The sequence below is a fragment of the Emydura macquarii genome, unplaced genomic scaffold (genome assembly GCF_026122565.2).
Source record: "Emydura macquarii macquarii isolate MOO-44397 ecotype Brisbane River unplaced genomic scaffold, CSIRO-AGI_Emac_v2 contig_306, whole genome shotgun sequence".
Classification (NCBI taxonomy): Eukaryota; Metazoa; Chordata; order Testudines; family Chelidae; genus Emydura; species Emydura macquarii.
The window spans coordinates 12,982,933-13,007,287 of NW_027130443.1; the positions used below are offsets into that span (position 1 = coordinate 12,982,933).

The 24,355-nt window shown below is 54.7% G+C and overlaps 1 protein-coding gene across 1 annotated transcript; it reads right to left on the reverse strand.

The window, feature by feature from the left end:
* Positions 1-1,805: 1,805 nt before the first annotated feature.
* Positions 1,806-9,295, reverse strand: NDUFA13 (NADH:ubiquinone oxidoreductase subunit A13). The gene is made up of 5 exons (XM_067560334.1): positions 9,119-9,295; positions 8,613-8,691; positions 8,250-8,321; positions 6,893-6,962; positions 1,806-2,058 (listed from the first exon to the last, which is right to left on the reverse strand). The coding sequence occupies exons 1-5, from the start codon at positions 9,213-9,215 to the stop codon at positions 1,939-1,941; spliced, it is 438 nt and encodes a 145-aa protein (XP_067416435.1). The 5' UTR covers positions 9,216-9,295; the 3' UTR covers positions 1,806-1,938.
* Between the last annotated feature and the right edge of the window lie 15,060 nt (positions 9,296-24,355).

Below are 24,355 nucleotides of genomic sequence, written 5' to 3' on the forward strand. Positions count from 1 at the left end.
CCATGCCCTGGAAGGGCAAGCTTCATTGACAACAGCTTAGAGGCAGCTGATCAGCACCTCCTGCCAGGCAGGGTCAGTAAAACAGAAATTCCCACTAAGAAAGGAGCCCAGAACAACAGAGACAGTGAAAGAGAAACAAGTGGGGTTTTTAAAGCACATTTTAAAATGCCTTTTTTTTTCAAAATTCGTTTTTGAAAAATCCCTACAATATTCAGAGAGGGTGACTGTACGTAGCTGCTACGGTACCGGTCCTACTCACTGGGGCTGTGTAAGCAGACCTAAAATGCATTTCTAAGTGAGTTACGCTTTGAACGGCTCTTTCCATGTTTGCATATAACAAGCCCCCCCCCTCGTGGTCCTTCAATCGCCCTCCAGCAGCCTGCACTACAATTCCTAGAAGCTAAAAGGCTGCTAAAGCCCAATAATTTTCCTCCATGCCATTCTGCCTGCTGCTAAGGACGACCGTAAATGCAGTCTGCCTTTCTCCTGCACTCACGTTAGCTTCTGGCACTGCTGTTTTAAATGAAGGCTTTAATCAGGCAGCTGGACAGAGGCATACATTTCAGGGACCTGGTCTGTTACATTTTAAAAATACCAGACAGAGCACTGAGGAGTTTGAAATGTCCCCCCCTTTTTTTAAATAAGGATGGAGATTTCCTCCTTTGTAGGTCCCCCCCCTTTCAGTTTAACTAACTGCCAACTTGTTCCATTTGGTTCTGCAGAATGGAGGGAACAAATCCAAGGGGCGCGCTGGGTGGGAAAGGAAGCCCATCTTTTACATTACACAGCTCTCTGGTACAAGGAAGGGTGCTCTCACAGTTAGGGTGCTGGTCTGTATTCAATTTCTGGCTCTTAGATTTTTCAGGTGACCTTGCTGCAGTGAGTTGCACAGGTTAGCGACAGTGCCTGAGTCTTCCTTTGTCTCCATTTTAAAGTTGCTTTCAAGAAGTCTCTAAAGCCTCTTAAGACAAGGTGCTAAAGGGCAATGTAAGAATTACTTAATCCAGAGAAATAGTCATTTCCATGTCAGATGAGACAGCCCATCTCCAGTCTGTCAGCAAGATCCAGACCCATCACAAAAGCTACACCCCAGCCCCTAGACAAGGGATCTTGGCACCAGCTACAAGAAGAATGGTTCTGGTGGGGGCCTGCTCTGAAGTCTGTTGAGATTTCAGCTAAATGAAATTGCCCTTTAAACTGGCAGAAGCCCCCGGCAGACAGATTTCCAGTAGCACAGCAATTCTCACTCTTCCCCTCCTGTGCAGTGACTCAAACTGGTCATACTGAGCCTTAGGACAGAAAAGAGCTGGTTTTAAAGCATAGGGAAGAAGTGAATGCAACTTGTGATTTGACTGATCCTTTCTGACACTGGAAATGTGACCTCGCCTGTGACTGGAGGGAGCCCGATATGCTGGGCCCTGCCCAGACCCTTATTGAGAGACTGAGGCCTACATTGAATAGGCCAGGCCAGAAAAGGAAGAAATCTCTGTAAAATGGGGGAAAGGAGGGAAAACAGGGAACAAAGCCAGATTGGGGGCAGATTTAGGAGCTAGCCCCTGGGTGACTGGGGAAATGAACCCACTTCTCCTGAGTCCGAGCCCAGTGCTTAACCACACAACCAACATCCTTCCTCAACATTTCCTGTCCCTATGAGAGACATAATTGAGGACAAAGGTTTTAATGGGGCTGCACAGAGCTGGGAGTGTGGCACCAGGAGAGCCTGTTACAGCAGGAGGCTTTGTGCCCAGAATGAAGAGCCCAGGAAGTACAGATAGCTATTGAGAAAATAAATGCGCACACACACGTTTCCACCACATGGTTTAATGTCACACCCAGAGAACACATGGCTGTCGAGCATTGCAGCTGACCTAGATAATGCCAGCAGTGCAGTGACTGGAGGGAACGTTGGGCTGGGAAGAGTCTGGCTTCAGCCAAGCTTCAGACATACCACTGAAAGCCATACTTCTGGTGGTACCGCTCATCCGAAGGCCTGAGATAATAGAGCTCATCCGCTGTCGGAGTAACCCAGCGGTCAGTGTGGAACACAGACTCCCCCACCTAGAGAGAAAGAGCTAGTTACTGCAGCACCAGGGCTGGAGTTTGTGGAGACATTCTGTTCCCACAAGTGCCCCACCGCAGGATCCCAGCACACCCCTACGCTCTCAGCCAGAGAACACAAAGCAGTGCCCGGGGGCCTTGGCCTGTATAGAGTGGCCCCGTGTACGTCCCATGAGGGCACATAAGAATGCGTGGGAGTTGTGCTGCCACTCAGTTCCATCATCAGCATGAAGCAGAGCCTCCACAGCGGAGGGGAAGGGGGGCAGAAGGTGGAGCACCCATCACGACAAAACGCCCTGGAGATTCAAGGTACCACCAGGTAGGTAAACTCTCCTCCTTCGAGCGCAGGTCCCTACGGGGCTCCACCGGAGGAGATTCCCAAACAGCAACTCAGTGCCTTGGATCTGCCTCCTCGTTTTGGAGGACCACATCATCCCTGGACGCAGGTAAAATGAGGCAATGCCTAACAAACAGCTGGATGGAAGACCAAGCTGCAGTCCCACCGGTTTCTGTTATGGGAAAGGCTTTCAGCAGAGCTACAGATGGTGCCGGAGCTCCAGGGGAAGGTGCTGTCACTCTCTGAAGAGCCTGCAGATTCATAACAGGTTAAAATGCCACCCCAGACCCATTTTGACAGTCTCTGGGTAGGAATATGCTGAACATTCATTCTCTCTGCAAATGATACAAATAGCCTGGGAGAGGACCAGAAGGTATCTAGTGCACACAGGCTGGTCTCCTCTCTGGAGAGGACACTGGTAAGCGGCTCTCTCGCATAGTGGGCATTCCAAAGGGAAGCGAGGGGGGAGATGCAGTGTAGCCTTCTCTCTGCAGAAGGAAGTAAATGGCGAGTCTGCCTTGAGCGCACCAAGCTCTCACATTCGTCTAGCTGAAGTGATGGCTACGCGGAATGAAGTCTTGAAGGCAAGGAGAAGGAGAGAACAGGTTTTTTGGTTTAATGGGGGGTTTCCTCAGGACCCTGAGAACCAAATTAAGGTCCCAATGGGGGGCCAGGTTCTATATAGGGGGAAACAAGCTGTGTTAGCCCTTGAGTAATCTGGGCAAAGAGAAGTGAGCAAAAACTGAGAAACCCTCAATGGGCAAGTGGAAGGCTGTGATAGCAGCCAAATGCACTATGAGTGAGCTCGTTGGTAGACCCAGTCTCTAAGTCCAACAGGTAGCCTAGGATCTGGGCGAGTGGAACCTCTGAGGCTTGAGAACAGCGAAGAGGACACCAGAAATGAAAGCGTTTCTGCTTCTGAAGGTACGTTTTGGGGGTACTAGATCTCCTGCTAGATAGAGCCAGCTGGATCTTACCCACACTGGTTAGCTCCACGCTCAAGAACCATCTAGGAACTATGCTCTCAGGTTCAGAGAGAAGTTGGGAGGAATCCAAGTCCCTGAGTTCTGTGATCCTTCCTGAAAGGAAGTCAGAGAGGCATAGCCACAGAGCGGTGGAGGAGGCTCATGTACCACAAATTGCCTTGGCCACGATGGCGCTACGAGGATAACTCTAGCTGTTTCCTGACGTGGTTTGATTAGGGTTTTGAGAATTAGAGAGAGAGGTAGCTACAGCACACAGCAGGATACAGGGTCATGGTGTTATCAGGGCATCTCCCAATGAGTTGCAGCCATAGCCTCCTTTGGAACAGAAAAGGTAACATTGCATTCTTTGGGGTGGCAGAGGCCTGTTTCTGGGATATCCTAGGTCTGGCAGATGCTATGGACGACAGAATAGTCAAGCTGCCATTTCTGGTTCTGAGGTAAGCTCCTGCTCAGGGAGTCTGCAGCTGTATTCCGGAAGCCTGGAAGATAGAAACCACATCAGTCTGATGGGAAATGCACCAGTTCCACATCTTCAGCGACTCTGCGCCCAAAGACTGGGATCTTGCCTCCATCCAGTCAGCTGACAGAATACATTGCTGTCCAGCACTACCCTGACTGAGTGGCCCTGTATGGAGTGAAGGACATTCTGATCAACATTCTAGAGCCAAGAGCAGTTTGATATGCTTATATGGACTGTGACCTCTTGTGCAGGCTACTTGACCTGGGCTGGGTCACCCCTTGGAGGTGAACCTCCCCATCCATAAAGAGAAGAGTCTGTTGTAAGGGTCTTTGAGGATGGGGGTGTGTGTGAAAATGGGGTTTCCACATAGAACTTCAGTGGGTTCTTCCATCACCTGAGAAAGTCCAGAACTTTCTGAGGTACTGGAGGCAACAGACTGCAGCCTCATCTGAAGGCAGCTGAGGTCCAGTCTCACAGGAGTCATCACGAATGTGGAGGCCAAGAATTGTACTCAGCTCCTTGCAGTTGTGTTCAGGCTGTGTTGTATCATCAAGATTAGACAGGACAGAGTGGAGACTGTCTTTCAGGAGATAGCGAGCCTACAGCAGCTCTGATGAAGTATATTTTTTTGACCTGGGCTCAATACAGACTTCTTCCAATTAATACCAAGGCCCAGAGACTAAAATATGGCTAGGGGTTGGTCCTGCTTTGAGCAGGGGGTTGAACTAGATACCTCTGAGGTCCCTTCCAACCCTCATCTTCTATGATTCTGATTGATTCTAGTGCCTTGGAGGTTACCAAATGGACCTCTAGAGTTGATTGACCCTTGAGGAGATGGAGTGGGGGGAAATACTGCCTCATCTGAGGATGACAAGGACTCTGCTGTTGGGGGATAGTTTTCTTCCATCTACGTGCCTTCCTGTTCTTGGTGCCTCCCAGTGCCGAAGGAGCACAAGGTACCCGGGGAGGTGGAGGGGGGAATGATCCTGCAGTGGCTTGTGAGTGATGTGATACTGGCAGGTATTGGGGTCTTTCTGGCTGGCACCCTATAAAATTGTTCACCAAGGTGACCCCAAAAATTCCAGTAAGCCCACAGAGGAGACTGATGGGGAAGGGTCCCCACGAATACTCATAACCCTTAGATCCAGGGTGTATGGCAGGGTCTGGAAGTTCCTCTTCAGAGGACTGGCTCAGCAGGATGTGATGGCACAGCGATGTAAAAAGCCCTGTTCTGAGCTCTCAGAGTCCAAAGATGTATCATCCCCTAGGCTGAAAGAGGGCACCTCATGTGCCAGTACTAAAGGTTGGAGGTCTGACCAGGGTTCGGTCTGGGAGGATTGCAGTTGCAGGTTTCTGAGCTGTACCAGGGAAGGGTCTTTCATATGGATCCATAGCAAGGGAGACTCCGGATCCTCCAGTATAAGCAGATCCTCTATGGAAAGAAATCTGGAGGGTGCTGGAGGTCTATGGCATCTGGAAGTTTGAGGGGTCCTGAGGCCTGGAGAAGGGTCGGTACTGAGCCCAGTACTGGAGAGGCTTGTGGACGAACTTCAGAGCTTTGGTGCAGGGAAGGCAATGGCACTATAAGAGGCCCGGGCACATCTTGAAGCCAAGAAGTGTCAGCTAGTACCTGGTAGATGGTTCCCTATGCAGTCTATTAGAGGACTTCTCCACAAACTGCCTCTTGTGCAGTACTGGCGGCTCAGAGCTGGCATCAGCTGTACCCCTCGAGGAATGCGAGGTCTCCTAGGAGTGGGACTTATAGGGTGGCCAATCCCTCTTCTCAGCTTCCCTGGTAAAGAAAAGAGGTTTCTTCTCTTAGCAGTCCTAGCCTCTGAAGGTGCTGCTGGAGCTTCAGCCGCCACCGAAGCAGCCTGGGATGTTGAGGCTGATGTACAGGATGGGGAAGCAGACCTCGCTGGAGCTAGTGAGCATTTCATCAGGAGGCGCTTCAGGAGCTCTCAAGACCTGCCTTTCAATCCCACATAGACCTTACATTTTGATGGGACATGGGTGTCTTGGAGGCAGCTCAAATGCCCATCACTTTGGGGAAAAGCCACCTGGCAGGGTTTAAACCCCAGGGTCTTCGGCTTAACCCAGAGAGGTAACAGATCAAAATTGGGCTGTGTCAAGTCTTAAAAGGGAAATAAAATAACTAAAGACAAAGGATAAACTAAGAAAATCGCTATGCTAAGAAAGGTGGGAAGCTGAGAATCAGCAGACAGGTGATTGCACTCTCTCACACTGCAGGCAGTTGAGAGGGAACTGAACAGCAGCGGGCCTCTCTCTCCTGACATGCCGTTGTTTGGAGGCTCTGCTCGGCACAGGCCCAGGCCCAAAGACAATACTTTGTATTCTCCAGCAAGGAGCACATGCGCATCTACTGCACAGCACTCGTAGGGACACACACCCGAAGAACTCACTGCTGCTGGCTGCATTGTAGCTGCTCCAGGGATTAAATAGCACTGCAGTTTGTGCTCCCCAGATGGAATTTTAGCAGGGGTCTCAAACAGGAGCAATTATCACAAGGCTGAAACCCTGCATGTCCTGCAAACATGCCCTCTGGGCATTAATGTACTGCAGTTGAGAAGCTCTCGATTTCCCCTCTAGGCTCACAGAACTTGCCAGTCTCTCCCTACACAGAACGCTACTTGTCTAACAACATTCACTCCTGTCCTATGGCCCAAGGCTCCAATACAGCCCAGCATTTCTAGGATTAAGTGCTGGTCCCACCCTGCTCGGTATCTGCAGGATATGGTCTCATTCATACCCTGCCATTAGAAGGCCACCTGGCTCTAATGCCTTCCCTCAGAAACACATTATCTGAGGCTGAGAATAGAACCACAAGATAGACTGAACCAGCCTTCTGACTGATGAATTTCTGCGACTGGTTGTAAGTGGTTTTTGGGGTACTCACTAAAAGTCAGCCCCAATGCACCATTGCCAGGAACACTAGTGATCTGGTATCAGTGACTTCCACCAGCTTTCCTTCCCCGGCAGACTGTGTGTTACTCCCCTTGCCCTTTGCTACCACCATTGCAAGGTACAAACCTTCCACCCCGGAACATCTTTCATGATATTGGCCTCCTCCTCGAGGTTCTCCCGTAATAGGCGCAAGGTCCTTAAACAGAAAGAAAAGTTTGTGTCTGGGTCAGAAATCACAGGGTTACATTCTACCCTTCAGCATGCAGGAGTCAGACGAGATGATCCTTACGGACCCTGCTGGGCCTAGTTTGTTTCAGAGGCTACAGGGCTGCCATGGACCAAGTTTTAAAGAGGCACAGTATATTATTCTGTTTGAAGTACCCACAAACACCCAATGAAGTTAGCACTGGCAACTAGGTGAGCCTTAATCAACATCTTTACAGATACCAACCGGGTCCACCTTTCATAGGGCACAGAATCATGGCACAGCAGAACACAGGGCTACAAAGAGGCATTGTTTTTGCAGCCAAAGATTTAGCTCATCAAGCTGTTTCCACATGTGATCTGCAGCACTGTCAGGCATTGCAAAGCAAAGGACCCATCAACTGCCTTTGGAGAGACGAAGCAGTGCCTTGTCTCACTTAACAGTGATTCCTTCAACACAGGAAGGAACCTTGCAGTGCTCCAGAGGTTTCACCTGCAGGAACCCACCAGGGTACCAGGCTGGCACGGGTCTTCGGTCAGCATCCCAAGTGCTGGGGGCTTTACACAGACTGGGCCCTGCCCTAAAGGGCATCCAGTACAAGACAAAATAGAATATGGGTGTTGCAGGGGAATGGATACAACATACAGGCAATGAGTTCCACGTTATTTGCAAGCTTTGTTATTTCCAGTCCACTCTGGTCAGCCTGCTCACTCACTGCTACTCCCATCCCCTCAAACAGATGCCAATCAAGGCCAATAGTTAGAGCCAGCTGATGGAAGGGGGACAAGAAGCCAGGCCATCCTCTTAGGTTCATCTGCTGAGCCCTCTGGCGATAGGGCAGACAGCAGCTCCCCTCACAGCTCATCAAATCAACCAGCAGCTCCAGCCCCACCATGCAGAGTGAGGCAAAGCCAGTCTTGCATGGTTCTTTGGTTGCAAAAAAAAAAAGACAGCATCACCCTATGTAGGGGGATGGAGCCTGCAGCCCTTATGACTACAGGGGCAGCAGCAACAGCAGAGTAAACAGCTGCTCAGGAGATCAAGGTAAGACTGGTCCTTTATACACAGGCAAGTAGGGGCATGACAGTGCTGCTGGGTGGTACAGCAACCATGACAGTGGGCCAGCAAGTGCAAGATCCTGCCCTCCTTGGACAAGACTGTCAGTCACCATCAGGCCCTCCCCAAAGTGAAGGGTCAACAAAGCAGGCAAACACGGTGGCATATGGAGACCAGTACCCTGAATCCAAAGCATCAGCCCCAGGGTGGGGATGAACTTACCTTCGGTCTGACTCCGCTTGCAGAAGGGGAAACAAAGCGATACGGGATTCCAGCTCCTCAATCAGCAGACGCCTGGTACCAAAGATAAGGTTTGAAGAGTGGATTTCTTATCTGAGAACCCAAAGGAACATTTCTGTATCTTCATTAAAAGAACACCTGTACTGAGACCGTCAGACTACTGCACAGCCCCGTGTCGGCAAGCCAGCCCGTCAGCAAGGATTCCCAACCTCCCGCAACGTATCGCCACACTGCGCAAATCTGGGAGAGCCACTCGGCCGCCTGCAAACGCCGGCCCCTCACTCAAGTCGGGCCGCTTTGTACAGCCTATGGGGCAGAACACACAGCTGCCGAACAGACCCTTACCTCCTCTCTCTGTTCCACTTGATCAGGGTGTAGTAACCCACCAGCAGGCTGCCAATGCCAAGGGCAAACAAGCTGTAACCTGCCAGAAGAAAAAGGGAGATTAACTGGGCAGCCCCAGCTCAGAGCTTCCCTTCAGCCTCTCAGCCTCCCGCGGGCAGAGCCGCCCGGAATCACGGGCTCCCGGTAAAAGCTGTGCTGAGGGCCCGGAAGCAATGGGGGGCAGGGGCAATAACAGCCCCCGAGGCGGGGGGGGGGGGGGGGGGGGAGAAGGGCAATAAGAGTCCAGGAGTGATGGGGCACTAGGGGGAGGGGCAATAGCAGCCCCCGAGGGAGAAAGGGTAAAAGAACAGCCCCGCGGGGGGGGTATCGAGGGGGGAGGAGGGGCAGGAACAGCCCCGCGGGGGGTGGGGGGCACCGGGGTGGGGCAGGAACAGGCCCGCGGGGGGGTGGGGGGGCGGCTCCCCCCTCCCCGCCGGCGGCGATACCCGGCCGCCCCCCGCACTCACCCGAGAGCCCGCGGCGCGGCAGGTGCCGCTTGTAGTCGATGGGCCCGTAGCCCCCCGCGGGGGGCATGTCCTGCTTCACCTTCGCCACCGCCGCCATCCTCGCCTCAGCCGCGCGGCGCCCGCCCGCCCGCCGTCAGCGCCCGTCACGTGACGTCACTGCGCTCACCCGGAAATGACGCGGAGACGTTGCGCCGCCGCCATCTTGGGGGCGGGGGAAACCGCCGGCCTCGTCACGTGACAGACGGCCGCGGCGGGGAAAGACTTCCGCTTCCGCCGCAGTCACGGGCCAACGGTTCGAGCCGCGGCTTCCCCGCCCCGCCCCTCCCCGCCGGTTGCGTTGGCCACGGACAGCAACAGCAGAGCCCGAAATAGAACCCAGGAGTCCGGGCCCGCCCCGCCCGCTCTAACCACTAGTCCCCGCTCCGCCCCTCAGAGCCAGCGGGAGAACCCAGGAGTCCGGGCCTGCCCCGCCCCCCCCCCCGCTCTAACCACAGTCCCTGCTCCGCCCCTAGTCCGGGCCCGCCCCCCCGCTAACCACTAGTCCCCGCCCCTCAGAGCCAGCGGGAGAACCCAGGAGTCCGGGCCTGCCCCCGCCTCTAACCACTAGTCCCCGCTCCCCTCCCAGGGCCGCGCATCCAGCCCCGCAGTCCGGGCTCCAGGTCCGTGTCCCTCCCCCCCGACAACCGCCTGCCCCGCCGCTGAGCACGAGCCCGGCCCTTCCCCCGCCGCACGCAATCCCGCGCACCCGGGCGAGCTGGAGTGATCCTGGCGCCTGTAACAGAACACGACCCCCCCCTTCCTGGGCCGTGTTCACGGGACTCCGCTCCGGCCCGGGGCCGGTTTGCAAACCCGGCTGCAGGGACAGTCAGCGCCCGCCTCTGTTCTCCTACCCCAGCCCCTCCAGCGCTGTGCGTCCGTCGCACGGTCGGACCCCGGCCCCGAGGGGCGGACGAGCTGTCCCCATCCCACTGAGCCCTGGGCAATTCCTTTTCTACAGCGTCTGCACCTAGGCCCGAGCGGAGCCGCTGAGATCTGGGCTCTGTGGCCTGTCGCAGGTCGGCAAGAAACAGAAAAAAGAGGCTGAGCTGAGTTGCCCCCGGCCAGGCTGGGGAGGGTTTGCACTGGGCTGTGACTCAGCCCCTGGTCCCTCTCATTGTCCTTTCCCTCGCACTAGATGGCGTCCCTCCCCCGCCGTTATTGCAGGGGCCCTCGGAATTGCCATGCACCTGGATTTGAAAGCGGGCATGTGAGCGGGCGCCTTCCTAGCCCACCGGTGACTGGAGGTACGTGACCCGGTTACACACCAAGCCGGGAGCTTGTCTAAACCAAACCAGCAGGAGCTGAGCCTCCAGCCTGGCCTCTCCTGGCTAGCACAGAGGGTAAATGCCCGGCCCAGAGCAGGCTGTTGTCTCGTGTACTAATTGCCCTGGGGTTCTGTATGCAAGCCCAAAGGCACCACCTACTAGCTTGCACTTCAAGTGGATGTTAAACCCCTGGCTTCCCAAGGAAGGTATAGGAGCCCCATAGCAACTCAACAGGGAGGAGGAGGAATTAAGGAGTCACAGAAGGTCCGTGGCTCCTCCCAGGGGAACGGCAAGAAAGAGTTAAAAAGATGGGGGTGAACAGCCTGCATTTTGGGGTGGAAGGGTTCAATGCATGACCCTCACCATGCACAGATCCTAGAGACCAGCCCTGGGATGTCCGTGCAAGGAGGCTCCAGCAGATGTGGGTGACCATTAATCTTCCCCCTTGTGCACATGCTGGGGCACCTCTGCACAGGGGGTGGACTGGGCACAGTCAAGCCCCTGGGTTTAAAGAGCCGTTGTGTTCAGCACCAGAGGTGGCTGCATTTCAGCAGCGGGCGACTGGTGTAGGTTTGTACAACTTGTAGGGAGCTGGCTGACGATGTTTACGGTGCTGTTAAGAGAAAATGAATTTGGAAGCCTGAGATTTTAATGTTCTTAGGGATTGAAACTATAGGTCCCAGGTGGACTAATAATGATCAGCCTTGAGGTCACCTCGCTGGGATAAGGGGAGATGCTGTTTCATACTGGATGGCCAGAGCAGTCACCCAATGCCAGGGTTTAGCTGGGTGCAGCTCGCAAGCCCCCCAGCGAGGGAGGAGACTGTCCTAGCGGGGAGGTTTTGCAAAGGCAGGTCCTCGGAGCTGGCTCTAGCGCTCTGACAGGGCATGGCAAACGTGCCAGGCGAAAAAACCTGGGTGTGACTGTAAGGTCCTGACACAGCTGAGAGCTAGGGCCAGAGCGGGATCACATCTACCAGCCCCTGGCCCTTGAAATAGCAGGCTGCCAGAAGCGATGACAGTGGCAGGAGAGAACTTTTTGCCTCTTCAGTTTAATTTTATCCCACATTTTAGACGTATCTGTTCTTGACATTTTGCCATCCTGTTATTTCTGGCGACACTTCAAAGGTAACGCAGTAGATCACGAGGGGGAAGGAAGTGTTAGCAGGTGCTTAGAGTTGTGAGACTAGGGGTCAGGCTTGCTGGGTTCTACTGGCAGCCCAGGGAGGGAAGTGAGGTCTATGAGCTACAGCAGGAAGATGGCGAGACAGGACAGCTGCGTTCTGTTCCCAGCTTTGGGAGGGAGTGTGACCTAGGAGACTTCTACGGAGAAGTGGGAGACAGGACATCTGGATCTGCTCCTGCCTCACTGTGTGACTTCAGCTAAATCACTTTACCTCTTTGGGCCTCAGTTTCCCATTTGTAAAATGGGTCTAATGACACACCTCAAGCACCAGCGTCCTTAGAGGTCCCCAGCTGATAAGCTCCAGCCAGGGGCAAAGTACTGTTAATGAACCATTCTAATAATTGACCTATTTGACATGGGGCACTTGCGACTGAAGAGGTGTAAGAGGGGAAAACTGCCCCAAGACCTCATGTAAAACGCACGGGTGGTCACAGCTGGTGCCCCTCCCCCTTGCCTAGGGCCTGACGCCAGCAAGGAACTTTGCCCTGGCCAAACCGGTGGGAGCTGGGCTGAGCTGATCGCAGCCGGGAGACTCCTGGCCCGAGGGGAGGAGCCAGGTGAGCTGGCCTGGGCAGCTGTCACTTTGCCTGTGGAGCAGGAGAGCCCAGAGAGCTCTGCTGGGGATTGGCCTGCAGGCAGGAGGCGGCAGTGCTGCCTGGGCGGGGGCGGATCTGCTCCTTCCCAGCGAGCTGCTCCTGCTGCCCTGCCTCCCCCGGCCCTGGGGCTGTTCCCTGCAGAAAACTCATTTTCACACCTCCCACGCTTCTCTTGGGTTTGTTTGTAAGGCTTTATTAAAAGTTCCTGTGGAGCAGCACAGCGTAAACAGGCCCAGGCGGTGCCCGGGGCAGCCCTGCCTCTCCAGCCCAGGAGGAGAGCCATGCTGCTGAGCCGGCTGCTTGCGCTGACTGGCAAGGAGCTCAGGCCTCCCAGTACTCGCCAGCGCCAGGGCCACAGCGCAGAGAGAGGATGTGCCCAGAGCCAGCCCAGCGCACGCCTGCAGGCCGGCTTCCTTAGGGACTAGCTCCCTGGGTGCAGGTTTTGGGCCCGGCCCGGAAGTGGTCATTCCCTCGACCAGGATTATTGCCGGGAGGGAGTGGCCTGAGAATCCTGGATTTCACCTGCTGGCTAGGTGAGCCTCCGGCAAGCTCCTGCCTCCCCCAGCAGGCCAGGCACGTGGAGGAAGAGGAGAAGAGATTCTGCGGCCCCACCGGTCTTTGTGGGGCCAGAAGTGAGGTGGGCACTCCTGCCCCAGGAACAGGGCTGCTCTTGCTGCTGGAGCCCTTAAAGCCTTTGCCCCAGCCAGAGTACCTGGAACTGCACATCATCCACTGCCAGCTCCCAGAAAGCCCCTGCTGGGCCTATGCTGGTCTGCCTCGGCACTCCTCACTAGCGCCCTCCCCCAGGGCTCCTCTTCTCCCACATCCACCATGGCCGTGAGAAGCAAAGACTCGACTGGCTGCGGCAGCCGGGCACCAGCCTCTGTCACCACCAGGAAGTCCCAACTCCAGGAAGAAAGCGACAGGAGGCTGAGGGGCAGCTGGCCCCAAATGGCTGTGGGGAGGGGCCCTCGGAGACACATGCCAAGACGCTGCCAGCCCCGCGGTGATGGTGCATGCAAGGCTCAAGGTCGCCTGCCTCCAACAGGTCATTCGTCGCTCCAGGCTATACAGGGGCAAGAGCCAAGCGAGCTGTCTCCTTGTACCCTCTCTTCTCCCCCAGGGTGTGGGACGAAGGCCGGATCTTGACCTCTGGGGTTGAACGTGGACATCACACACCAGCTTCATGTCATCCAGGCAGGGAAGGCTGACAGGAGCCTATTGAACCAACCCTCCACAGGCTCCCCCCTCCCTTCCAGGCTGAATTCCAAGCCCTGGCTCTCTAGGAGACAGGACCTCAGCCACAGCCTTGCTGCAGGGGATGAGGCAGCTGGAGAAGTCCCGCTCGAGCCTCGTGGGGGCTGGGCAGAGTCGTATCGCCAGCAGTCGCTGAGCTGTGGAACGCCTTGCCACAGGAGATGAGACAGGAGCCCCCTCCCACTCCCAGCCAGTGCAGACCTTCCCTCAGTAACTACACCAGGGCCAAAGGGCCCCGGGCGGCCTGGCCAGAGAGAAGAGGGGAGGAGGAGAGCAGAAGAGGGGACGCCTCCGGTATCTTGGAAAGAGCCGCCGCTGGGTGCTCGTTAAATCAGTTAAATGCAGGCATTTCCCAGGGCACTGACCCTACCAGAGGGGAGCCGTCCGGCACTGCTCACCTGGGTTAGCTTTGAACAGCAACCTAGAGGTGAAACTCCTTGAGCCCTGAGCCAGTCACTCCTCAGGCAGGGGCAGCGACAGGCAGCAGCGGCCAGTACGGTGCTGGGACCCCAGGGAAGAGCAGCCAGAGTCACCAGCCCTTACGCTGCCCGTGCCCCCTTCTCAGGGCTAGAGCAGCCGGTGCCGCGTGAGCGCCTGCAGCCTGGCAGGAGGCCTGTGGAGGCCTAGAACCCATCAACCAAAAGGGTCACGCTCATCCTGGCCGCCACCTTTGGTGGGCGTCGGAGCATTGACCCAGAGCTGGCCACGGAGCCCAGGGCTGGGAGCACAGGTGCGGGGAGGGAACAATTAAAGCAATTACTGCCTCCGGTTTGATTATTTTATAAAGATCCTTCTGAGGCCACCAAGCCGTCCCCCCTCCCCCCTGCTTCCTAAGCTGTTGAACGTTTCAGAGCAAGGTCACTCTTGTTTTAGCTCTAATCAGTGCTCATAATCGCTCAGCTGCCAGGGACTTAACTTTGCAGATGGTTGGACCAAGATCTCAGACAGCAGAAAGGAGCCGGTATCTGCAGCCATGACTTCCACGGGGCCCCTGCCCCCAGGGAGATGGGGGTTTCTCTCCTACTCCCCCCAGGAGGAGAGGCATCATCCCTGAAGAGGAGACAGCAACCAGGCATTGCCCAGCCAGCCCTGGTGCCCTTTCACCAAGGCGCTGAAGTGACACTAGAGACAATAATCACATGTGCCTCTGATTGCAAAACGCAACCGGCCTGTCTGTGCTATTCCTGCACTATCAGGCAGGGTGCAGGATCTCGGGGGAGGAGGAATGTTGCTTCCTCATGGCCCCCGCTTTCTTGAGCATCACAGGCAGTTCCCTGTTTGAGACACGGGGCGGCCGGGCTGGGCCGTTACCGTTAGGCCCTCACGTAAAATACACACCAAAAACCTGGGTCCTGCAGAGTGCAGAGCTGGCTAAAGGCAGGGAGATGCCTTGCGTCCAATGGCCCTGGCACCACCCCTGCTGTCCCTGCTCTGGGCCGCTTGGAGCAGGCCAACGCTGCGGTGGGAGCCAGCCCCCCCAGGGGATTGATTGAGCGCGCCCAGCTCAGCTCACGGGTGAGCACAGCTGGGTGTTCGCCTACACGGCTCCAGTTACACTGCGCTCTCCCTCCCTGCCCCCCAGCCTGACAGCCCCACCCCCCTTTCACTAGGCGTAAGGGGCATGGCCCAGATTTTATAGATGCCACCTCTCCCCTCCCCCTGCCCCCATTTCACAGGTGACAGCTAATCTGTGTCACTGCCGTGCGGCCTTAACCCTTGCGCTGCCGGCGTTTTCCAGCCCGCCAGCTGCCACCGGGCCATGCAAGCAGAGGCGGATACCTGCAGCAGGCAAAGGGTTAAGCTCTAGCTTTCACCCTCTCCTAGCAGGCCACTCACCCCAAGTCTGCCCTCTCCCCCGGTGCCAACGGCCCAGCCGTGCCCGAGAACGGGGTGCTGGGAGCCGCCCGGCCCCAGGCCCTCGCCCATGTTTATCTACTGCCTGGAAGAACTGCAGCGCAAGAGCGTGGTGGAGCCCACAATGATTTATTGGCTCAATCTGCAGGAGATTCCCTGGAGGGTCATTCCTCAGCTGGCGCTCGTGGCGGGCGCAGGCTCCCTCCAGCCCCGTTTAAATCCTGGCCGTGACTTTGGGAGGGGGAGCGTGGGGGAGGGGGGAGGTATGACGACTGGCAGCGTGATTGCAAAGGACTTTTGTGCGCTCGATTTCTGCAGCTCTCCTGGGCGGCAGCTCCGGGGTGGGGCAGGGCGAGGGGTTGTGGGCGCCTGTGGTTTTCTTCCCCTTCGGTGGCTCGGTGACGTTGCACAAGCAGCCGCCTCAAATGTTTCCCCGGGGGTGGGGAGAAGGGAGGGAGCGTTGGGAAAAGTGGGGGAGGGTAAAGGCTTAGCCCTGTCTGCCACGGTAGCCGGGAGAGGGAGAGGCCGGCGTCAGAGCCCGCCAGCCCCACGGCGTCAGATGCTGTGCAGAGCCCAGGGTGGCGGCGCTGGGCCTGCCCTCTTGGCTGGAGTACAGGAAAATGGAAGGACAGGAGAGCAGCAGTTCAACAAAATGGCTGCAGCTAAGCCCCACCCTTCCGCCCTGCAGCTGCCCACTGCTGTGCTGGCCGGGGGTAACCTCGGGCTGGGAGGGGCGAGGAGCAAGGCCCCCACGGCTGCTCTGCCAGGGCTGCCGTGCGCGGCCAGCGCCCCTCCTTTAAGCAGCCATGGGGCAGAAACCCAGGGGACCCTCGCCCCCCGTTGCACTCCAGGCCGACAGTCACGGGCCTGGCGGGGTCTCTCTGCACCAAGGAGATGGCGCTGCCCCGAGGGCGTCAGGCCCCCTCGCTGTCCTGAGCCTCCTCTGGGCTCAGCACGCTGAACGGCCAGTGCCCCACTAGCCCCGGCCTAGAGCGCTAGCCCCATGAGTATGGCGCACAGGGGCTCCCCTCCCAAACCAGGGCCCCTGCCAGCCTCGGGCTAGGACAGGGAGGGGCTAGCAGAGCAGGCAGGACTGAGCGAGAGCCCAGGGCCGCAATGACGGGGGCTGCCGCTCAGGAGTGAGGTGCACCAGCAGGGCCGGGGCAGCAGACACGCGCCCAGCCACATTCTGACCAACATGCGCAGCTTGGTCTGTGCACAGGGCCTGGAATCCACATGAGCACTCAGGTCTGGCTCCTGCCCCAGGCACTGGCAGCACCCAGGCTGTCCCGGCATTTCCCAGGCAGAATGAAGGTTTCCCTCCTTCAGGGCAGAGCTGCCAGCCTGGGCTCCCTGGCAGAACAGCTGCCTTCTCCTGGCTGCATGGAAGAGAAAAGAGCCGAGAATTGTCCATATGAAAGTCCCACAGCCCTGACTCTGCTGCCAGCCCTCGGGGAGGGGACCGCAGGCAGCCGCTGGCCGCTAGGACGGTGCTTTTAGTAGAAGGCAGCAGTGCGGAAATGCCCTCTGGAGGAATCCAGGTCAAGGAGAAGTTTGCAGCCAGCGCGTGGTTATACAGTGATGGGCTCAGGAAAACCTGTCCATCTTCGTCCTTTTCTGCCCCCACTTCCCCAGGCAGGTGAGCACCTCACATTCCCTAGCAAGCCTAGTGATGGCAAATGGAAAGCCAGCGATGTTAAGTGATTTGCCCCAGTTCACCCAGGGAGTAGGTAGCAGAGCCAGGGAATTCAACCCAGCCCTCAAACCCCTGTCCACGCTCCCACATTCATTTGCCCTGCTAAATATTTAGAGCAACGCTCCAGCCAAGCCCCAGCGTGTGGGGAGAATGCTGGGTGCTAGGCAGGCACCCGTCAGCTCTCTGGCAGAACAGGCCAGGTGCAGGCCGTTCCCTTAGCTAGATGTCCGAGTCCCTCGCCCCCCACTAGGCCAAGACCAGCCCCTTTGCTCGCTTTGCAGGGGCCACTTGCAAATGGTTGAATCCAGAGAGCACAAGGGGAGGCAGCTCTGGTTAATCATTCACGGGCGAGTTGACAGGGCCTTGAATCATATTTTAATTTAACAGCTGCAATGCGTTATGGAGTTCGGTCACGAACAGTTACCACCCCATTGGACGGGTCTGAGAAGGAGGAAGTCATTTTTCTCTGTCTAATGCTCAGTGATGGTTTCCCTCCTCCGTCCCTGCTCCATCCCAAACCCCATCCAGGGCCCATGGTACAACCGAAAAGCAACATCTTCGAGTTGGAGAGAGAGAGGCAAATAGAGGAAGCGTCTCACACAGCAGGAGACTCCTAGGAATGGGTGTGGCCTCACCTCCCCTCTCCTCATCCAAAGGAAAATATGGCTCCATTTACCATCGGCAAGAAATACAGTGACCAGTTGTCCCAGTTTTATAGGGACTGGCCTGACCATTGGAGCTTTTTCTTCTCTAGGTGCCTCGTAGGCCCCTGCCAGCCCCATTTTTCACACTGGCGCTATGGGCACCAGAGCAAGAAAACACGCAATAGACCCAGCCTTGAGGAATCCCCTCCCCGGCTGCTTTGAGTCAGTCCAACATCGGAAACAGGCCCACTTGGCAGGAACACGAAGGCCTTTTGCTCACACTCTAGCCCTGGAGAAGGGAGACAACACCCTAGGCATGCCCTGCCTGGGGCTCCCTTCAGTGCATGCAGAGCCAACTGCAGGCTAGATGCAATCCCTGGTCCCAGCATCTCACCACAGCTGGGGCAGGGGAGGGGCACAGCTGCAGCCCTTGCACTGTGGCTATCCTCTGCTGCCCGGGGCTCCTAGGAGGCACAAGCAGGCTCTGGCTCAGGAGAAGGAACTGAGGCAGTTCTCCCCAGCAGCCCTACATGCCCTGGGTGGGTGCCACGATGCTGGAGTGGATGCACAGAGCTTGTCACCTTGCCCATTGCTGGTAAGTGGACCCCCCAGTGCCCTGCCCCCTTCTCTACCTCAAGGCCTCCCTCAACCCTGCGCTAACTGGACTTCTGGGGTCCGCTGCATCCAGTGCCAGCTCCCCTTTTTGACTGGACTCAGCTACAGCCGCAGAAACCCAGACAGCTGGTCACCTGAGGCCACATCTCTGCTGGAGAGGTACGCGTGCACCTGAAGTAGGGCACCCAGCGGGATGCCCCGCACAGAACCACCCACCTTGGAGCAGCCTCGCTGCTGTGAAGTACAGGGTGCAGCGAGTAGGGCCCTGCCCAGCCCCCCCCCCCGTCCCCCGCTGCAGGGAGCACACAGCTGGCTTAACACCCTCTCCACCCCCACCACAGAGTAACACACTCCAGTCAAATGATTATGATTCAGCTCTTACTAACACCAGCATCAACCAGGAGTGAAGTCAATGGAGCTACGTCAGTGTAAACCCGATACAAGGGGAGGAGTTCAACCGCAGGAAAAAGATACACAGAAAGCAAGCTTTTCCACAGGGACCCTCCTTGCAACTTACTCTTGGGAGGAGCACAACTTAACACTGAACCCCCCCTTGCAGGGCAATGAAGTGACTACAAACAAACTGCTAAATGCCCACCGCTTTGCTCATTGTTCATGCACTATTTGGGTGTCAGACCGAAAAATGAAACCGCCTCAATCCCTGACAAAGAAATTCAGTAGCCCCGTAAGTTCTGTGGGACCTCGGTGAACGCCTGGTTTCCCATGCTTGCCTTGTTCCAAGGGTCACAGCAAACCCTAGGCCCAGTATTCTTCGAAGAGCCTGGATGACGTGGTGGAAATCTCTCCACAAGGCAGGGGAGAATCCGAGCGGAAGGGCAGTGCTGCTGGGGAGTGTGCGTCAGTTGAAGGCGGCTCCATGGTAATTGCGGCCTGGCGCTTCCAGGTTTGACTTGCTCAGTTTACAAGTAGATTTTTCTCATTGCCAAGACCTCTGGCCACCCCTGGGAGCGGAGAGTCAAGCTGGGTTCTTTCCTTCTTCATGCATGTTCTCCGTAAGGAAGATGGTATAGGTAAGGCCAAATACTGCATCCATCTCAGCTGTGCAGAGCCCGGGGCATTGCCCAGCAGGTCTAGGCTAATGGGGTTTCAGAGAGAAGCCACCACGCTCTGCCTCCTTGGCACAGCTTGCATCACTGGAACAGCTCTGGGCCCACATCGCTTCATTGCTGCCACCAGAACAACTGAGGGCTCCTCTGTGGCCCCTTGACCCAAGCGCTTCAGGCAGGTGGTAGCAAGACAGAGGCCCCAGGTTGATTCCCACCTTGGCAATTGCCCTCTGTTGTCTGTTTGTCCCTTTGTAGTTAACAGGCCCATGGGTTTCTGGTCTGCAGGCTGAACCCGGCTGGCTCTGGCACTTTCCCTTGGAGGGAAGCTTCAGTAAACAACCTGCAGTTACCCTGAGGGGTTAAGTCATTAAGTGCTACGTGGCAGTGATCTCTGGAGTGATATACATCATCCAGGCCCTTTGTTTTCCTACTCAGCCGCAGTGACAGAGGAGAGCTCAGGCAATCACTGGCTCCCGATAAAGCTCATCTAGAACCTACACCAAGAATGGGGGTGGGGTGAGGAAAGGTGACGCTCAGCTGTGCTATTTTCCTTTGCCTGCCTTGCACAGAGCAGAACCTGGCACTGCATGGCGTGGCTACACAGTCCTTCGTTTGTCTCTCACGCCAACCAGCCAGCCCAGCCTACTGGAAACCAGGAGCAGATTGCATGTCTCTCTGGGAAGGTCTCCAGAGCCAGGGAGTGAAGAGGAAGAGAGGAAGGCACTGCAAGCCTGTCAGAGGCAAGGTGAATGCCACTGTGGGCTCTTGGAAGAGGAGTTAGCCAGCTCCAGTGCAGAGAAGTAGATTTATCTTCCAGGAAGTGAACTAAGTTGGGGGGGAAGAAATGCTGTCCGATCTCAAAGCAGACCTGGTAGCAGGAAGAAATTTCTTAGCGAGGGTGAGAGTGTTTTCTGTACACACATGGAGACTTCACTAGTGAAACGTGATGCTGGTGAAAGCTAGGTTGTCGGTACCAGGATCTCCTCTCTCTTACACCTCCATGTACTGTTTACTACTCAGATTTTCTGTAAAAACAGCATTGCCAACTCATGTTTTTTTCCATGAGTCTCATGATTATTTTGCTTAAAGCCCGAGCTCCTGGAGTCCAGTGGATGTGTGATGATTTCAGCCTTCATTCTTAAAGGAATTTCTAGCCCTCATGGGTGTGGAGAAAGCTTCAAAACCTGACCCCACTGCAGGCTAAAGCAAAAGGAGAATAAATACCCAGTCTAGCATTTGTACATCATGATTTTGAACATCTGGGGTTGGCAATACTGCAGTTAGACGGTAGAGCTCTCTGGCCCATTGTGTGCACTGAACACCTGCCAAGAGAAGCAGCATCCTCCCTTAAGGAGAGGGAGGAAGCAGCGAGGTTCACCACTCATTCACAGGGAAAAGGCTCCTTTACCAAAGGAAGTCTGGTGCATTTGCCCTTCTCCATTGAAGGCAGCTGCTTTTACAGCATTAACTAACTCCAGGCGCAGTTCTGCTGAGAAGTAACATTAGGGCTCCATGGTTTGTCAGCCTTAGTGATTTCCTAGATCACAAAAGGAAAAAGCAAACCAAACCCAACCCACCTTTTTATCTGCAGCCTACCAGGCCAGCTGCTCCGCCTAAGAGTCGAAAGCAGAGCTGGGCTCTTTCATTATCAGTGGGGATAATGTGGGTCAAAACGCTGACCCTTGTTCCAGCTGTGTGAACCACTTCAGGAGAATTCACTCATGCTGTAGCATCTTTCCGCATGCTGAAAGGGGCTAAAAAGCCCCAGAGTTTGTGGTAGGCCCCGCAGATGTTTTGCGGCTCTGCGCCTCCAATGCCAGACACCCTAGTGCAGAGGGCCTGTGTGGGTGGCTCTGTACCTCGGTGATTTGTATCAACGCAGTGGGCGACAGCCAGGCCCATGTTCAGAGCACACTGTGATCTCTGCCAGAGTGGTCGGGGAAGCAGAGCTGTTAGCTATCAGGACCACTGCCTCAGTGAGATAGAGCCCGTCTTGAAATAGCATTTTTTAGAACAAGGGGGGTCCAATGAACCGAGGCTGCCTTCCACAGAAGGACTTGAAAACTAAAACTTCACAATTTGGTACCCTCAGCTCCTAAATACGCTCTAGGGTTGGAGAGCTAATCTGGGAGTTGTTTCAGTACAGTGCAACTGTTTGTTTTAAAAGAGTTGGCTCCACTTCTAGGAGGGTTTAAGTCCTGGAATGATCTTTATTTGGAGAAAATTGTTCAACAGGAGCAGCTGAGAGTCCACAGTGCAATCCTTAGCAGAAATGCCTGGGAGTATTCCGCTTGCTAGAAGCTGAGAGTTCAGATGATGGTCATTTTGCTGAACATAGAAAGCGGAGTTTACATAAGCATGTGTTCCAGTTCTGCATTGTAGGAGATGAATACATACATTCGATCAGCCTTCCCAGTACTGCCTAAGGCCGTTAGCCCTGATTTACAGTTCTCCGGCCATCCAATAAGTACTCCCGCATTTCCAGAAACTCTAGGAGTCCCGAATGCTTTACAAAACAAGGCTATTGTCAGAGATGGTGCAGGGTGTTTGCGTTATAAACAGTGTGTTTATCAAAGGCACTTGTAACTAGCAACACATTGGAGGCCAGACTCCGTTCCTGCCTCTAAATAACTTGATTTAAGGATACTTTGGGTTACAGGTGGCTAATTTAGTTCACTGTAGGTGAAATGCATCCGTGCATAGGCCAGCTAAGAGCTAGGGGGTTAAACGGGCTTTTCCCTTGTCCTGGGTCCTCTAAGCAAGGGGTGATATTTCCCTCTTATGCTCAGGCAAACGAGAAGGAAGCTATTCTTATTCTTTTCTGAATATGGCTGCAGCCAGTAAGAATCCATGTAACCCCACCTACACGGGAGTGCTTTTCCCATTCAAACTTAGGTTTTAAACTAGACTACTACATTGTAAAGGGGGTGGGAGAAGAGAGCATTTGCTTTTCAGAAGCAATTCCTTGCCAGGACTTCATAAAACTCTTGATCATCTGACATTTCCTCCTCTTTTAAAAAAAAAAAAAAAAAAAAAAAAAAAAAGCCACCATCGAGCCTTAGAAATAGGAGTGGAAGCAGAACGAGATGCTTGCTGTAAGTGTAGGGAAGATGCCTCCTTACTAAGCAGCAGCTCAGCATTCTAGCCCATTTCCATTCCAATTCTTAGAGACCCCATGAGAAGGCCCCTTTTGTGAGGCCCTGCACATAGACACGAGTCTCTGCCCTGTAAAGCTTACAATTTAAGTAGGGTTGTTAGCCTCATTTTGAAGATGAGTAACCAAGTGACTAGCCCAGGGTCTCACAAAGAATCTAGGGGGGAGCTGGGAATAGAAGCTAGAGCCCCTAAACACCTTAACCACCACTTTTGTGCATCAGGTTTGAAACCTGTAAAGCTGTTCAGGGAAATGCCCAGGATAGGCAAGTCCCGGTAGCTAGCTCCCTCCTCCCCTTCTCTTAAAAGGCATGACTTGGACACCATTGTGGTGCTGAACACAAAACAATTACTTCTGGAGCCAAGGTTTAGTGCTTCCCTGGCTCCAGCTCTCAGATGAATTGTTGGCCTTAGAGTAACACAATCCATGTTGCCACATCATGTTTTACTTCTACTTTCTCAGTACTGGCCAGGGGAATCTATCAAGCGGCAGGCCTAGGACTCCCATTGATTGAGTTAAATCTCTCACAGGACACACAGCACCCTAAGCAAGGTAAGATTCCCCACCAACTTTCCATAGGGGCGGCTTTATTTAACGAGCTGATGCAATCCTCTCCCATTGTTGCATGGCAGCAGCATCAGGCTAGAATCTTTGGCACCAAGCCACATGTTCATAAGATTGAAACCGTGCTGAAATCTCTGCCTCCAAAGAGAGGGCCGCGGCAGCTCCCAGTACACAGTGGGGAAATGGTGGAAATCTAAAGCAACAATTGCAATCTCTCATGGCATGAAGGATCTCTTCCTCTTGCAAGATGTCCCAATGTATGGAGGAGAGAAGATAGCCGTGTTTTTAGCATTGATTCCGGCTATTGGATTGTTTGTTTGTTTTTTACAATATGCAGATGGAAACCTTTTGTATTTGATGGGAAGAGAACAAAGGCACGTGGAGAAGGGTAAAGAGGTCTGATTTAGGCCATTTAAGCAGTACCCTAATAGAACTTTGTTTGCCACATATAGGTTATCCCTATGCAGAATCCCAAGACACCAGCCGGGTGCATCAACTTTGTTTCTAAGTTTTTAAAAAGTCTAAAATACAAAAAAGTTGCCCTTGATATTTCAGGATTTACTGGTGGGAGGGGGACAGGTGACAACACTCACTCACCCTTTAGGCGCCTTCCCACAGCTTCCTGGAGCATAGGGTTGTCTGGCGAGGGGACTGGAAACAAATTAAAGCTACCAGAAGTGAGGGGAGAGGACTGCAGAGCTTAAATCCTGTTAATGCTTTGGAGGAAACACACTGAGAAGATTGCTCCAACCAAGACAGCCTGCAAGTGTCCTGATGTCAGAGGACCATCTTCATGGAGGTCCCCCCCAGCCAGGCCTTTGTCCAGAATCCCAACAGATTCCGACCACATCACCTTTTAAGAGTTTGTCTCAGGGCTCCAGCTGCATCCACAGCAAACGCACAATAAAACAGGCAAGTGAAATGTGGAACTAGGATTCCAGCAAGGGGCTGTGGTGAAGTCACAAACCTGAGCGGGAAGATTATCCTGGCTGGGCCTGTTTTGTTATTGTATGGGCTACATAGAATCCATCCTCCTTCCTCCACCCTCTTTTTAAATTGCCCCTGGAGCAGCTCAGCCTTTTAAGTGCTGCCCAGACTGCTACAGTTGGGATGAGGCAGCATCAAAAAGCCTGTAATTTTCATTGGCTGAATTTTGTAACTCATGGAGCAATGCCCCACCCACGCATTGTAACTTTTGAAGGAGGATTGCACTGGGTTTAACCCTTTGGAGGGTGGCAAGTTCACCTGCCAACTAAGTCAAGGCTTAGACTGGATACTGTACACATGTCCACAGCTTCCAG

Excerpts from the sequence above, each read along its gene's own strand:
- NDUFA13 (XM_067560334.1), bottom strand. The coding sequence starts at position 9,215 with ATGGCGGCGGTGGCGAAGGTGAAGCAGGACATGCCCCCCGCGGGGGGC. Across the intron at positions 8,322-8,612 it reads AAGTGGAACAGAGAGAGGAG|GCGTCTGCTGATTGAGGAGC; the intron begins GTAAGGGTCTGT and ends CTTTGGTACCAG. Across the intron at positions 6,963-8,249 it reads CAAGCGGAGTCAGACCGAAG|GACCTTGCGCCTATTACGGG; the intron begins GTAAGTTCATCC and ends TTTCTGTTTAAG.